Source organism: Alligator mississippiensis, chromosome 14 (genome assembly GCF_030867095.1).
Source record: "Alligator mississippiensis isolate rAllMis1 chromosome 14, rAllMis1, whole genome shotgun sequence".
Classification (NCBI taxonomy): domain Eukaryota; kingdom Metazoa; phylum Chordata; order Crocodylia; family Alligatoridae; genus Alligator; species Alligator mississippiensis.
The window spans coordinates 32271198-32288061 of NC_081837.1; the positions used below are offsets into that span (position 1 = coordinate 32271198).

Here is a 16864-nt window from a genome sequence, read left to right on the forward strand (position 1 = left end):
ATTGCAGCTTGGAAGTCTCTTGGCACGTGCAACTGAGTGGGCAGGGAGGAACAAGCTGCAGCATTTGAGCCACTGGTTTCCGTATCTGCTGCCAGTTCGAGTGCTGAGTGAGAGAGCTCTCGCTTCCCTGGGAAATGGGAAGCAGCAGCAGAAGGGCAGGACTAGACCTGGGAACAGAGGGAATCCCATTCTTACCCAGCTGGCTATGCAGGCCTGGACTGCAGGAGCTTGTCCTTCATCCTATCCTCTGCCCTCCCTAGGCCTGCATTTGAGCAGAGCCAGACTATGACCAAGAGGCCCCTCAAGCTTCATTCCCAGTCTCTGCTCATCTGTATTTCATGCTTGCACCCACCATTGGAGGAGGTTAGGGTTTAGCAAGCTCCTTCCTAACTCTTTCTTTCCTGTGTGCTCTGCATTGATTTATGCTCTGACAGCCTGCAGTGCTTGGTGGAGAGGGCTGGTTTTGTAGACTCCTACAAGGTGTAGAAATGACCTGTTCTCTCTCCAGTTGTAGCACTGAGGAGAGGTCATGGCTTCATCAATGAGTCTTGCAGTCTTACTCCTTCTGTAGACTCATGCTTCAGGCCAGGGTTTAGGGGGCTGCTATGCAGTGTCTGTAGGCATGTTGGCCCTCCAAGCCCAGCCTGCATCTCTGCCCAGTACCTCACACTGAAATCCCCTTTGTACTGACAGACAGCCCAGTCTTGCCCCTTCACTAGGGTGAGTCTGCACTGCTCTGGGCAGGAGGGCCCTGCTTTGCATGGCTTGCACAGTAGAGTAATCTAAAGGTTGGGATTGCAGGGGATAATCAGCCTGGCTCTTAAGAACCAGGCATGCTGAGAAATTGGGCTCAGGGAAAATGAGAAGCCAACAGCAGGTTCTTTGCTCCCAGGCACTGAATGCTTGCCCTCCTTACCCTGACATGGTCCTCTGTGCTGCTTGCTATCTTATCTCCCATGGTCTTAGCCTTGTGACTGCTGTAGCTTGGCTTCCTCATGATAGGTTCCACAGTCTCTTGGGCTGTGGCCTCTTTACACAAGAAACAGCTTGCTTAGAGCAGTATGGAGAGTAGGTGCCCCATTTGGGGAAAGGAAACAGAAGAGATGCAGGAGAGGAGTCCTGCTGTCCTTTCTAATCTTAAACTAAGCAGGCTGAAGCTGGTTCAGTTTTTAGATGGAGACCTTGGGGAATGTCCAGGTGCTGCTGGTGATTTAGGATCATCATTGAGCCAGTATCGCCTAATGATGGGGTCCATCACTATATGCATCTGTGCTGGGGTAGAAATGCAGAGGGGCTTCACCTCGGTTGTTCAGCGCTCTACAGTCGTGGAGCAGACGAGTCGCTCTGCCCTAAGCTTTTCATTCTACAAAATAAGCTGCCTTGTGCTGAACAGGAACAGAGATTCTCCCAGCACCCCTGACACTGGGCCCGCACACAGGGGACAGCGGTAAGGCTTAGTTCTGCTTCCAGTGGGATGTCCAGGGTCAGACTACTGTAAAATAGAAGCTGCTGTTGGTTGTGCAGGTGTGAGTTGGCGTGACCTCACCGGCAACAGCAGAGTGTTGTGTGCCCTGTGGTATAACTGGGCTCTGGTTAGCCTCTGGGTTCTGCCATCTCTGCACCAGGCAGGAGATACTGAGATCTTCTCTGCAGAGTGGTGAGGGCTGCTCCATGTCTCTGTCTGGAAGTAACCTGCAGGAACCAGCTTTTACCATTATCTGTGTTAAGGCAGTGTCTAGGCTAGGGGCTCCTTTTGCCAGGTGTTGTGTAGGCAGACCCTACCCCAGAGAGGTCGCAGTCTGAACAGGCAAGTCCAGAGAGGAGGGATGCAGCATCCAAGCAGGGGGTGCACTGTAGATGTCAAGGCAGCTCCACTATTTAGTCTTTATGGGGAAGGGGTTGGCATTTTTTTTTTTTTAAATCAGTTCTGGTATGCGGACTTGTAAACCAGTCCAGATCTGAAAGGACATACTAACTTCCGTGGGGAGAGACAAAAGTCAGCCAGCCGTCCCTCTGCTCTGTCTTGGACTGGAGATTTCTAAAAGATCAAAAAAAGGACACTAATGCTTAACCCCTGTTATTACCCTCCTGAGTGCCCAAGCCAGCATTGGGCATCACATTCACTCTCTGTATGTTGGGTGTATTTCCCAGCTGGAGCTTGAATCCCTAGTCGAAACCCTGCATGTTTGTTCATCTTCTTGAAAACAAATCCCTAGCATAAGCTGTTCCCTTCCCAGCTGCCCTGATCCCAAACTGGATCTACCTCCCTGAAACTCTGCTCCCTGAGTGCAGGCACAGAGAGCAGATGGAGCTGATCAGCACAGGTGTGCCATGCCAGAGCTAATGAGCATCACATGCTGGCTGCCAATGCTTGGTTTATAGGTCTTCCTAAGCTTGGGAAAGTCTAGAGCTGGGGATTATAGGAGGGCAGCAAAATAGTTCTTTAAGAGCTCTGCATTCTCGGAAGCTGGACTCTGGGGAGCAGGAAGGCATAGAAATCCCACCCCCACCCCTGGCAGGTCCTTTCTACCATGCAGCTGGAGGACTGCCATTGGCAGAGCCCAATGTTGATCCTGAAAAGCTGGGGGAGTTGGGAGGAAGGTGAGCAACCCTCAGCCTCTGGGGTGGCCTAGCTCATTTTCTGCACTGCTCCGGGAGGTCAAGGCAGTGAACCCTTGTGCAGGACAGAGCAGGGAGTGTTGCGTGGAAAAATTATGCCTGCAGGACCTGAGCTGCCTCAGGATGGGCTGATGACCTGACACTCCTCTAGGCTGTGCAGGACCCCTTACTCTTGTTAAGCATCTGCTACTTTCCAAGCCCTGCTATGCTGGGAGAATTGGGGGCACCGTGGGTTGGTGGCAGCACCCCCGTGGAGCAATACAACTGTTCAGTGTTGTGCACAGGAGTGAAAGGGCCACTTCCTGGGGGTGGTTTCCCTTGAACACGTAGCAGGGAAGCTGGTACACTTCCGTGTATTACCTCGCTCCCTCAAGTGCCCTGCCTGGCACTGTTCTGTCCATTTACTAACCCGGCTCCATTACCCTCGCGTCTGAGCACCTCGCAGTTTTGGCTGGATTTAGCCATCCCACACCTTTACGGAGTGGGGCAGTGTTATTGCCCCATTGCACAAAGGAAATCCAGGGGAGGCTAAGTGACTTGCCAAAGGTTGTCAAGGGCGTCTATGGGAGAATTGCGAATCAAGGCCAGGGTTACTGGATCCTGGCCTGGTTCCCCCCATCATGAGGCTGCCCTGCAAACTTGAAGCTTTGCAAAGGAGTCTTCCTAGAACCAAGCAAATGCTGCAGACCCTGGGCATGGAGATATCTTGATCTGGAAGTGGCTGCAGGCAGTATGTTCAGCCAGCGTTAATGTGCTGCTGGCAGATGACTAATGGTATCTCTTAATCTGAGCTGTGGGAAGGAGCATTTGCTGATCAGGCCTGACTCTCCCAGGGGACCTTGATTTGATTCTCACTGATTGCCTTCTTGCTGCAGTAATTAAATGCTTAACTTTGTTTTGAATTTGGTCCAAACCAGCCAGTGTCCCATGTACAAACAGCCCATCTTCCTGCGGCAAACTCTTTCCTATGGACGCTGCACTGGGCTACCTGAGAGAGTAGAGGGTAGAGCCATTCGCTCCCTCCTTGATGCAGAGTGGCGTGAAATGCTCACATGGGGGTAATATTAAGTGCTGCCAGGCCCTGAGCTGAAGATCCGTGCACTCTTTAGTCAATGCTGCAGGGGATAGGGCGCTAAAGGACTTCAGTTCCTTACTAACTGGGACACCGCTAATCCTGACGTGTCGGTTCCTGATATGTAGAATACAGATACCAGCACAGCCCTGCCTCATGTGGATGCTCACGGTCAATAGAGTTGATTGTGAGTAAACCCCAATGGTGGAGGCTGCATGAGTGTTAAATAGATTCCTCATCTGTCCCAGCAGCTGCTCTTGGGCCAACTGGAGATTGAGGGCTAGAGAACGAGCCAGAGGGACAAGCCTGGATTGGCAGGGTCAGGGTAGAGGGCAGCGGGCCCGAGGGCTGGCCCTAGGTAGTAGTACAGAAGTGCTCTATGTCAGCTGTGCTGGTTGACAATAGACTCTTTTTCAAGCTGTATGTTGTGCCTCCAGTCTCAACATGGGAGCCCCCATGAGATCATTAGCAATCCCTCTGTGTTTTCACCCAGGCAAGGTGCATCGGTCTGAACTGCCTGACAGTCCATGCAGGCCATACGGGCTGGGATTGACTGTATAAAGTCAGCAGAGCGCTGGGCAGAGGAGCTCAGGTGGGAAGAGACTTTTGGATGCACAAAGAGGATGGCAGTGACTGGCTGGGCAGGCAGTCGTACCATATCGAAAGCTCAGGAGGATTGGAGCAGCTGATGAATTCAGCCTGAGTCACATGTGTCATGCTTCTGCAAAAATAGACAACTGCAGCCTCCGTCATCCAAGAGTGAGATGACAGGCACGAGAGCTGCAACACAGGAAACAGAAGCTATGTCTTTGCCAAGATGATGCTGTTAGGGTCTGCTCAGCCCTAGGTCCTTCCAAGATGAATACATGGAAGCTCTAAGCAGGACTGATATTTCCCAAGGGGCTCTGATCTTAGACGTAGGGCAGCCGACTGGTGAGCCTGTGTTACAGGTCTCATGCTGTTCAGTCCAGAGGATATGACCTGACCCTGAGCTGGAGGTGGGCTTTTTAGCACACTCTGTAGCAGCTTGTGCTTTTAGCCATGAAAGCACCCAGTTCTGCTGCAGTGGCAGCTGATTGCACTTGCCGCCCTGCTGTGGGCTGAGGACCACCACTCTCAGCCCAGATCAAGTATTTGGACTGAATTACCTCTCCTCCAGACTTGGTGGCCCTGCAATTAGCTGTTTTGTAGGGAGGAAACCCAGTAGCATAACCATGGGTGGGCTAATGGGTCACAAGGCCTGGATGCTGCCTAAGGGGAAGTGCCAGAATTGAGCTAGGGGGGTGCTTCACCTTCCTTCCCCCCGCTCCTCCCCTTCCCCTTGCCCTGCACCTTCTCTGCAGCAGCTAAAGCTCCCATGCTGGGGAGGGCAGAGCTATAGGGGCACCACTCAGTGCCCTGGGCAATGATGGGACAGGAGCAGTGACCAGAGATTCACTGCAGCGGGCTGGGGGGATGTCACCACCTTTGCTTGCTGCCAGAATCAGTGTTTAAATGGCTGCTCAACATGTTAGTGACAAAAAAACAAACAAAAAGGAGTTGACATCTCCCCCTGCAGCAGCAAGCCTCTAGCTGCTCCTCCTGCACTGTGCACTGCCACTGCCCAGGGCGTAGGACTGGCTGGTTATGCCTCTGATGACACCACCAATATCAGGGAGTGCCAACATTGCAGGGATTTCCCACCCACATTCCAGCTGTGCTAATTTTAATTACAAGCCAAGTTTGTGTGGCACTGGGGAGAAAGCCTCAGGTGGCAGCCTGTCTATGGAGCTAAGCTAAACTGCTGTGAACTGTGCAGCTCACTGGAGTCTGTGCTGCTGTCACGCACCAGGGATGCAAAAGTTCCTGGTCTGAGTCAGCCCGTCTTTCAGTGTCCCAGAAATGGGTGCAGTGAAAAGAGGTATTTCTCCTCTCCCTTTACTCGTTGAGCATGGTGCCTCTTTTACTATGTAGGGGTTTTCGTTCTTGGAGGTTTAGACTCTTGTACGGTCTGAAGTAATGTTTGAGGATATTGCATTGAGTAGAAAGGTTCTCTTGCTTCAGACTCTGGGTTAGTTGGCAAAGCAGGCTAGAGTCCCTTCTTTGAGCACTCTGGGGACAGTGCGTTTCAACCACAGAAGCCGGAACTGAACAGCTATGTTATTTTTAAATTCATGATTTTATGACTCATCAAAAAGCAAGATCTGGGGTGAGCTGCAGCTTGCAGTTCCCTCTGTACCAGCAGTAAAATGCACTGCCTTCCTATGTGAAGGGCAGGCCATTGACCTTTGCAGCATACCTCCCATATTCATACACAATAGCTACTTCACGGTTATTGGGCATATAGCACTAGCCCACAGGGCAAGCTGATAGTACTTGCATTTGTCTGGGGCTTTGGGACCCAGCAGCATAGTAAATTTCTGTGGTCGCTAAAACACCCAGTAGGTGGCAAGACAGCATATGCCTTGGTGAGTGTGTTGGATGAACCATAGAAAGAGCCTGCTCATCCTGGGGATGAAACGTTCCTTCTGGGGTGCTGTGCACAAGAGTGGAGAGTCTGCTCAAGTGTCCTTGGCTGTGTATCCCCCTTCATCCCTGTGCTGTGTGATGCTGCGTGTAGTTCAGTGGTGCCTGTCCCCTAGGAGTGGCACAGTTCAGTGCTGCTATATAGTTCTCATCCTGGGGGTGTTTCATGACCTAGTTCAGTGCCAGATTTTCAAAACTGCTAAGCTTTAGGCATAGCTGGGGGCTCTCCATGGCTCTCTGCATGAGCTGCTGGGATTTGGGAACAAACACTAATGGAGCATAAGGCTGCAAAACAGGCCACTAGTTGGTAATGGTCTCTGGACTAAGGCCACTCTATGGGCATGTCTACATGTTCATTAATGCACCATCATCACTATGCATTAAATTTAATACCTGTAATAGGTACTAACTTAATGTGCTGTAATCAGCACTACTGTGCAATAGCGCCAGTGCACGTCTTTTAAGTGACACTAATGTGCAGTAGACTAATGTGCTAATGCACAGTAGAATTAGCACGGCTTTTCCCTTGACGTGCTAATGCTCAGTAGAAGTAGTTTACTGTGCTTTTAGCATCTTGTTTAAGTATGAAATATCTTGATAGGGACAGTGACAATGGAATAGGAGAGGGAGGCTGAGGCAGAGGGGAGGTGACTCAGTGACAAAGGTGAGATTTGCACTCAATGTGCTTGGTTCCCACACTTGCAATTGAACACCACCCTCTGCAGAACGTCCATAGGCAATCTCCACCCATGTGGCTTGTGGGAAGGTGATTTATGTTTCGGGGAATGGGTCGAGGGTTTGAGCGTCACGGGTTAAAAGGCCACTCCCCGAGTGCCTGATCTGTGACAGGCTCTCACACTACTCTCTGTGTCCGATCCTATTCTGCACCACTGCTTTAAAGCATCCTTGTCTAATCAGAGGCTTCTTAGTGCTCCTCTTGAGCTAGAGGTGGTAAGATGCCACGTGCTGATGGATGGGCCCTATTTTAAACAGTGGTTGTCCTCCGTCATCATTCCCTAGGGCAATTATTGCTTAGACCCTGGAGTGCTATATCATTTTTAGTACTGGGCTGTCCACTCTGAGGAGCAAAATCCAGATCTTTTGTACACAGAGAAGGTGTTCAGGGCCTAGGTAGCAAGGCTCTATGTAGTAAAGGCATCTTCCTGGATTGCCTGTTTCTGGGCAGTGAGTTGCTGACATGCCTTATTAGGAGGCAGGGGCGGTAGCTTTTTGAATGGTTCCCTGGTGGAGTCTTACAGAGCCTGGCTATTAGACCAGTACCCATTCATTGCTTTGGAAGCCAGCCCAATTGGTTCCCCTCTCTGTAAATGTTGGCTTACAGCTATGAAGCCGAACAACCCAGCCATTGTACATCTCAGGGCTGCTGGAGAAATTGAGAGTATTTTCATAAGAGATTGAGAGAGAGAGAGTGTGTGTAAGCATCTCACCCTTTGGGATGTATCTCCTGCTCCCTTTTCTTCCCTCCTCCCCTTCATGGATGCTTGGTTGCCATGACAATCTTCTCATGGTGATGGCTGCTTTCACATCCTGCCAGCAAAGAAAGAAAGAAAAGACAGAGAGGCTCCCAGCTGGGGAGCCCTCTGTGTCTGTTCTCTTGCTTTATATACTGCTCCCTGTCTGTCTTTTCTGTTCTGATCTGGCTCCATCACAGACCGGATGCAGGAGAGGGGGTCTCCCTGGCACCATATGCCTCTTTCGGCAGCAGCAGGCTCCAGACTCTGAAACTGGAATGGCCAGACTCATCCAGTGCCACCAGTCCCTGTCCTAGCTGGAGCTCCCAGTCTGGAAGGGCTCAATCCCTCCCCCTGCCCATGTCTTTGTCTCTGCCAGCAGGTCCATCCGCCTCCCGTTCTGCATGCTTGCCACTGGCATGCCGCTGACTCTCAGAGTTTGTCATCCCTACGTCTGCAAACAGACTCTCCTGGCAGGGATGACCTGCAGCTCCATCCCGAGCAGCCCTGTGCTCCAGTGGTCTTTGCCCAGAGCAGGTCTTTTTGCTCCTTTCTACCCCCTGGCTCCAAGAAGCTCACTGCCTTGATGTGTCGTAATGGGAGAGGGGGCTTGTGTGCTTTCTAATGCCCTCCCTCATTTCCTTCCAGCTAGGTGCATCTGTCTCACTCCCTCCACCTCCGCTGGACGGGTCAGGGAGGTTCCAGTCTTTCAGGGCTGCTGTGCACTGACAATGAGCACTGTGAAGTCCTTTGTGTTCGCCCACTTCCTCTGTTCTCTCTCCTTCACCCATCACCCCTCTCCATTGACCCTCTGGCACTAATTATCCTCTCATGAGTAGGTCTGGTGTTGGTGAGCCTGAACTGTAGCAAGCTCCTTAGGATGGCTGTGTTCCCAGACGACATTGCAGGAAGCCAGGACCAGCATGGTTGCTGTTGGGGCATTACCACATGTATACAACTTCTCCTGCAGGCTGTCAGGGAGAGGGAGCTGGTGCTGGCCCAAGGTGGTTGAATGTGCCTGTTCCAGCTGGACCTGGGCATGGTCAGGACCCATTTATATGAGGACACTGGCTGCTGGTGTAGCAGTTGTCTCTACAGTGGCACCTCTGAAATGGAGGGACTGACTGTCACTGTTAGTGTAAAAATAAGCAGTAAGCAGGGTAGAGATGCACCTCATAGACTAACTAAATCAGAGATGCATAGGCGAGCTAGAGGTCACTTCATCAGTTGCTACCTGTAGCCGCAGCTGGTAGTATCTGAAGAAATGAGCTCTGACTCACGAAAGCTTATGCATCCCTGATTTAGTTAATCCCTAAGGTGCATCTCTACCCTGCCATCTGTTAGTGTAGGTGGGACAGACTGCTCCTGCAGTCCCTGCCGAGCAAGCGTGACAAAGCAAGAGGCCCTGAGACTGCTGCCAATGCCAGTTCAATGGGCTGGTCAGGCAATGGCTGCTGACACCAGAGCAAATTCCTAATGTGGACAGACAGGGCTTTGGTTTAATCTTTCTCAGGCACAGCCTAGGGGAAGCTGCCTCTTATCTGTTAAGAAGAGTGAGCTTCCTGCCAGCCCTGGGTATTTATGGGGTTGCCCAGGGACCAATGGATAAGTCCTTAATTGCCAAATAGGTTTAGGTTTCTGAAGTTACGCTTGCTGCTACTAAGGTGCTTGGAGTCCGTCTCTGGAGTAAGGGGAGGATGTCCACTAACTGCAGTGCCCTTCGTACCAGGCTCTTGGTGAAGTCAGTGTCCTCTCATTACTGTTTGGGCCTTCTCCAGCTTCCATGAGGTCTCCTTGCTTCTTGGCAAAGGCTAAATGACATAGTATTGGAGGCCTCAGTGCAGTGCCTGGACTTCACTGGCCAAATTCTTTCCTGGTGGAAATATGTTATCATCTGTACTAGCATTTTCCCACTCCAGGAAACAAAAGGTGCTTTGTGAGCACTGCTGGACACCATGTATCCTTGCACTGTGAAGCTGGTCACCAGCATTGTCCCCATAGTATAAATGGAGAAACTGAGGCATGGAGAGCGAAACCCATTGATTCACCCAAGATGTTACAAAGGGTCAGGAATGGAGCCAGAGATGAACCTCTCAGTGGGTCACCTGGTGCTCAGCTTCGAGTCTCAGGGTCTAGAACTGCTTCTGGCTTTATTGTGATTTATTGTGTAAATATGGCCAGTGGGCAATAACAGCTTCAGAGGAAGGTAGAAAAAGCCCCATTAAGCCATAATCTGTATAGTTTCTTCCTGACCACCATCAGAGGTTGGCTCATGCACCTAAGCATGAGGATTTATAACCATGGGGAGGAAGGGGCCTTTAGGTGTGTATGTTGTCATAATCCGTGTCAGTCCAGGTCTGCTGTTTTCTGCTAAAGTCTCTGTATTAGGGCTATGCAGTAACCTAGATTGCCAGTGCACCTTGTCACACTGCATAATGGGGGCAGTTCTCTTCATTGTACTGCCCAGGATTTCTACCAGCCTGTCTTGATATTTGGCCTCAGTTTTCTTTACTTAGTTTTATTCCAGTAGTCCCTCCTTTCCCCCATCCCCCTGAACACAGTCCCTGCCTCCTCTGTGTTTCTTCCCTGTTCTCCCCAGTTCAGCTTGGACTGTAAGAGCTCTGGGGTCACAGGTGGGACAGGTACTTAGAAGTGCTGTGTTCCCTGAAGCCCTCTTTCAACCAAGTCTTTGCAAGATTTGTGCATGTCGGATGATAAGTACAGGAGGCCATAAATACCTTTTTGTTATTCTAAGCAACAGTGAAAAAATATCACTTTAATTAGAGGGGGGAAAAATCTCTGTAAAACTTAAAATGTTTTTGATAAAAAAAGTAATTTGAGATCTTCCTCACCTCTCCCTCTGAAAACGAAAAAACAAATCTCTTGGAAACCGTCACATTTTTAAGGGACGGGGGACATGTTGGTTAAAAAGATTTTTTTCTAAAAATAAATAATAATTCAGGACAAAAGCTCCAATTGTTGAACTCTTCTGAAAATGTGACCTTTAGTTATGGGCACTAAGCTGAATTGAGCCTAGATTTCAAATCTGTCATTCTTGATTGGGGGGGGGGGGGGGGGGGGGGGGGACACGGGACTCCAAATGCAGGGAGAGTTTTGGACACGGGACTCCAAATGCAGGGAGAGTTTTGTGATAATTTGACATTTCTGCATCACCTTCCATCCCTCAAACTTTCCTTCCCCGAGCAGGAGGGCTGGACCTGATGATCTCACGAGGTCCCTTCCAGCCCTGAACTTCTGTGAATTGATGCACAAACTATGCATGGTGCAGATGGTATCATGGGTGCTAATTGCCACTCCTGGCTCCGTGGGTTTGGATGTGGCAGCCGTTTTGTGTACTGTGAGCTATTAACAATTTAAGATGTGAAATGAGAGACTGAAAAGCTCCTCTCCATGAGATTTCTGCTGTAATGGTTTGGAGGCATGAGTCCCTTTCTGCCAACATGGTTTACCAGGAATTAATAAAAGTATTTGGGAAAGGAAACTTTTTTGCCATTAATTCCCCGAGTGCTTTCTATCTGGGCATTCTTGTTGTATTTTATGTAATGGGAGGATTTTTCAATGGGGATTGTATGCGAATTTGCAACTTGAGAGCGTGTACACTTCTGCTTCTATGTAGGTATTTACCCTCCTGTTTGAGATGGCCTGGCCTGGGAGAGGTTGGCTTCATCAGTCTTTCTTGGTTTGGGCCTGTGTCTTTCCCTGATGTGTTTTAAGTGCTAGAATTGGTATCTCTAGTTGATTTTTAATTACTGTTTTTAATAGCATTGTTTGAGCCTTAAATTTGCATGATGAGAAACAGCTTTTACTAGTGCAAAACGTAAATGTACAGTGTGGTGATCTAGCTTTTATAGTGATAATGGCCTGATTAACCATTGGAACAGATTGCCAAGGCCTGCTGTGGGCTCTCCAGCACTGAAAGAGAATAAACCAAGGTGTGGGGCTCTCCGATCTGCTGTAACTCAAACAGTAGTCATGGGGCTGAATGCAGGAATCCCTGGGTGATCCTCTCTGGGCAGTGCAGCACAAGCCTGCAGCAGTCATGGGGTAAGAGCAGATCGGGGCTGGGAGCAAAAACGTGCTGCTTAAGGGACTGTGATGCCTGGCAGGAGAGAGCCTTTGGGGCAGGGAAGGGGAGGGTGGCTTACTACCAGTTACTTCTGAGCTCCTTGTTGCAGTGCCAATGAACACATACAGCTGACCTAAGCCTCTTGCTTTGGCTGCCTCAGTTATTAGGCAGTGCAGTTCTTTATAACAAGGTCTGATTTTTAGATCTGATCACCAGGGAATTGAGGTGAAACCTATGGGGAAAGTGGGCTCTGGAAGTTGGGCCCCAAGTGTTTCAAAAGTGGAGTACTCCAAATTAGAGACCATAGCTAAAACCATGGGTCTTAATTTTTATAGCAGAATGAGTGGCTGGGTGGGAGCCTGGGGGCCCCAAGGGCTGCCAGTTGGATAGCCATGGTATCAACCGTGATGGGTTGGGGCTGTACAGCGCCAGGTGGCAATTCATTCAGGAGAAGGCTAAAGGCCTGTCAACTGACCTAGTGGGTACTGCAGATAACCAGCTTATTTAGTTGGCAGATAACTCATGGATGAGAAGGTGAGATGGGAATGCAGAACCTTTGGCATCAGATCTGTTCCTTTGTGCAGGAAGTCATGAATACATCTAGGTAGTAAATAAATGTCTAAGAGGAAGGAATAGCACATTATTCTGTAACTGGAGTCCAGGCCCATGAATGGGATATCTAGTTCTTTTCTGTGCTGTACAAAATAAAGAAGTGGGGGTGTTTCGTGCTTGTTTTGTTTTTGTTTTTCGGGGGGGGGGCAGTTCATAAGAGAAGGATATTTTACATAGACATTTCTTCCTGCCTCCTCCTTTTGAAATTGTACCAAACCGCACTCCAGGTCGTGAAGCCAGGCGGGAGGCTCTCATGAAAGGCTTACCAGTGTGGACCACTCTGAACACCAGAAACAAAGGCCAAAATCCTCTCTGATGTAATACACTCAAACCAGGCTTCTGTGCAGCCTACTGCTATGATAAATAGACTAGTGGGCAAACTTTCTATCCAACTGTCTTTTTCCTCCCAGAAAATAATGTGAGATTTTTCACAAAACAAATGTCTTTTTATATTAAAAAAAAAAAGCGCACAGAATTTTTTAACAACTGGATCCTCTTACGAAGAGTTTTTTGTTTGTCTAAAATTCTTTCTCAACCAGCTAGTGAGAAACTTCTGTGAATGAGCTTCTATGCTTCTCTGTAGGTTTGTTGCTTTTCCATTGTATTTAGTGACATCAGAGAATAACCTCTTTTTGAGCTATTCTTCTCTAATTTTGTGCTTGTGTTTGCTAGTATCAGGCATTCAGGTGAGTCACTTCTCTCAAATCCTATAAATAAACCTCCTCCAGGATGAGACTGATGTTCCCATTCTTAGAATAGCTTCATCCCCAGAGCTAAGTATACCCCCCCCAAACCAAACAAGACCTAACTCTCTTGTGCTTTGCCCCTGGTGTAGTTGCTTTCTGTGTGGGTAAAGTCAACATCTTTTATTTTAGTGTAGCTCCATGGATAGAGAATTGAACTGAACAGCAGGACATGCCTGCGTGTGCTCCTGGCTCTGCTGTTGTCCTGCTGGGTGGCCACACACAAGTTACTTCCTGACTCTGTGCCTCAGTACCCCATTTTTAGAGATGGGGAGATCTGCCCTTGCAGTGTGCACTGATGACAAGAGCTCTGTAAGAGCTGGGCATCGTTAATATGCTGCGCTGCAGGACAGGGGGAAGGATGAATGAGTGGCAATGTGAAGATAAAGCTTGCACTTAACCAATGAAATGAGTAGAGGCAAAGGGCTTGGGCTCAACAAGACCCTAATTCTATTACTTCTTCCAGGTAAGTGAAGACCTCCTGGCATCTGCTCTCTGTGGGCTTGAGACCTCCACAAAACCCTCTTTTTCCATTTTAATAAAACATGAGTCTGTGATCACTGCTGTTGCCATTTCACTGATTAATGTTTATATTTCCATAGTGCCTAAAGATTTCCACTCGGATTGGGGGCCCTGGGGCTTTTAGCATATCTAAAAGTGCTATCCCAGCGTACCATTTGCTCACTCAGATCATCGGCAACACTGCTGCTACCATCTTGAGTCTGGTACCTGGTGTTGTTCACAAAGTCCAAGCCTTGGAGTCTCTGGATTCTGTGAGATGCTTAGCTGGGCAGGAGAGACTGCGGGGGTCAAATAACCCCAGCAAGGGGAGTGTCCAGTCTCCTTTTGAAGATCTCCTGAGTAGGTGCCTGTACCACTCCTGCTGGGAGTCTATTCCAGAGTCTGGACTCATGAACTGTGAAGAAGTTATTCTTCTTGGGGGGGTTTGGTTTTTTTAAGAATATAAGCTATTTTTTCCACTAAGCCTTCTACAGCTATATGTGCCAAGGCATATGAACTGAATGCCCCCCTGCTCCAAGGCTCCAAAAATCCAATAAACAGACCCCCTCATTCCTTGGATCAGTCTCATGATTTTGAGGGTGCTGGGGGTTGGCAGTGCTGTCACATTTTTTTTTTTTTTAGCAGCTGTTTGGTATTCCAGTTTATAAATAAAGAATCCAGTTATTTATGTGATAAAATGCTTTGCAAGTGCCTGTGTTGCATTTAACAAAGGGGAATTATTTCCTAGGGTGGTATCTGGGTTATAGCTGGGGGGTATTGTATGGAGGGGACAGTTCTGGTTCCAAAACACTATTTGTTGCAGGGAATATGTTTGATTTTGTGGAGAGCAAGAGACCTGGAGAGGAGTGTGCTCTGTCACTGCAGTACTTGTATGGTATCTTTGCTCCGGTGAATGGCACTAGTAGGACAGGCAGGGCTTCTAGTGGTCCTACTCCACCCATGGCCCTAGTACAATATGGCTTCCTCTCCAGCTCTTGTTTTGAATCCTGAATGGCGCTTATTTCTTATTTAACTGTTCTCAAGGATGAATTTGAGATAATTTATTTTCTCTAAAGCACCTGCCCAGGCAGGCCCAGTGGCAATGAGTCAGCCCAGAACTGGAAAACTGGTTATAGTGGATATTTTTTTTAATTTGAATCTGAACTGTAATTTTGTCGTGTCAGCCGAATCTGAACTTGAATGGAATGGGGGGTGTGGGAGGGAAATGGGTTCCTGGTTGAAAGAAAAGATCAGCTTTATTTACTTATTTATTTATTTATTTTGCATTTTTGTGTTTGTGGGGCTTTTTTTCATCCCTGTTTTAAAAGCTACCATGATTTTTTTTTTTTTTTTTTTTTTTTTAATGCTTGCTCTAAAACAAGGGGACAGAAGTAACAAGCAGGCAGGTGGCTACTACCAAACGGACCTGCCCTGCTATAATGGAAAGAGGAGTCCAGCCCACAAGACTGGGGAGGGAAAGGGGAAGCTTTGGAGTTGAACCACACAGGAGGCAACGGGAGCCCCCAGGTGAACCAACTCTGAGAGCAGCTGCTCTAGGGAAGAGCAATAGGGGGAGAATATAGACAGTGACAGTGGACACACGAGGCTTAGAGTGCAGTTTAAACATCAAGTGGACAGACAGGCAAACCTGTTTAAACCAATGTAAAGCTGCTTAGAATGGTTCAAAAGTATACCTGGAAAATCAGGTCCTCTTTTGAACCAACTGACTGCGAGTTGGTTTGATATTGCATGTGGACATCAAGTGGTCCGTGACACAAGTCCGGTCAGTCTTCCAGGCATCCCACACTGCATCATTCCCCAATCCCTCCCACTGCTGTAACTAGTCTTCTGGTACATGGCCAGAACTCTGTTGCCCCTTCGCCTCCTTATGTTGGTACCTTTTATCAATGAGCTCCCTTGCACTGCTTGTTTAATAAAAGCTGTCCTTCTAATAACTAGCTATGTCCTGACTCAACATCCCCCACCAATACCCAGCCCCAGGGACAGCTCCCCACTCCAATTGTTCCACTCTCTCCATGCCCTGAACTCAGTGAAGCAAGCCACAGGGCCCATTCCCACACCTCACCAGCTAGGGTCTCCAAACTCTACCATCCCTAGTCTACCCCTGGAGCAGATCTTTCCTTCACCCATCCTGGCTGGGTGCAACATGCATCTCAGAGCCTGCTTGGGAGGAGTCTGTCCAACCTGCTAAGGAGGATGGGGAAGAAAGGAAGAGTGCAATCCATACTGGTCCACTGTGACTTAGAGAATTTGGCTGACTAGCACCTGGAGCAGAAGTGCCTGGGGTGGGAACTGCTGTTCAGAGCATGGTTCATGTCGACCCACTAGGGAAACACCTGCTTGGTTCATTCCCTCAGGCACCTGGTGCAGGAGAGAGAAGGACAAGCAATGTTCCTTGGGCTGGAACGAATGTGTAGGGCACTTAAACCTGGCCATGTGCCAGTTCCCACCTATGGGCTGCATCCTGCAATTTCCCTGGGGTGTGGCATTCCCAGCCCAGACTTTGCAACTCCAACCCAGAGGTGGCTGCATTCTAGTGTCAGGCAGAGTGACCCCATGCAATGAGGCACTCCATGCTGCAGACTGCCCTGGGAGGGATAAGATTGTTTTGACCCCTCTTTTAAATGTTTTTTGTCCCTTCCTCTGCAGGATCCGTCCTCAGCTGTCAAAAGAGAAGATTGAAGGATGCCACATTTGCACCTCAGTAACGCCAGGGGAGCCCCAGGTGTTGCTGGGAAAGGACAAGGCCTTCACCTATGACTTTGTCTTTGACCTGGAAACGTGGCAGGAACAGATCTATACTACTTGTGTTGGCAAGCTCATAGAGGGCTGCTTTGAAGGCTACAATGCAACTGTGCTGGCATATGGACAGGTACCGGAGTTCCTTGTCTCTGTGTCTTGGCCAGTGTAACCATGCTGTGTATTGCTTAGCCACTGAGCCCTGCACCAGCAAAGCCATGGGGAGATTCCTGCAGGGAGATGGTAGGTGTTGCTGCGGGTTTGTGGGGAGGTTTGCTGGCAGAGGCTTAGACCTGGGATAGAAGAGGGGAGGGAGCTGGGATTGAGGCATCAGCCAAACCTATTGGAGGGTCTGGGCAAGAATAACTGAGGTTTGGGAATCTGCAGGTTTGGTCTGGGGTTATGGCAGGGCTAGTGGAGGGGGAGCTTAGGACTAGAATAATGAGGCAGCAAGTGCAGCTTGGGCATCAGTGGAGCCATGCGTGTGTGGGAA

General features: G+C 49.1%; 1 protein-coding gene across 3 annotated transcripts in view; it reads left to right on the top strand.

Moving 5' to 3' along the window:
* Positions 1–16864, top strand: part of KIF21B (kinesin family member 21B) — an 81380-nt gene that overhangs the window by 13016 nt on the left and 51500 nt on the right. For all 3 annotated transcript variants that reach the window (XM_019492577.2, XM_019492578.2, XM_019492575.2), the window contains exon 2: positions 16282–16504. In XM_019492577.2, the coding sequence (XP_019348122.2) occupies positions 16282–16504 (223 nt within the window). The remainder of the gene's footprint in view (positions 1–16281; positions 16505–16864) is intronic.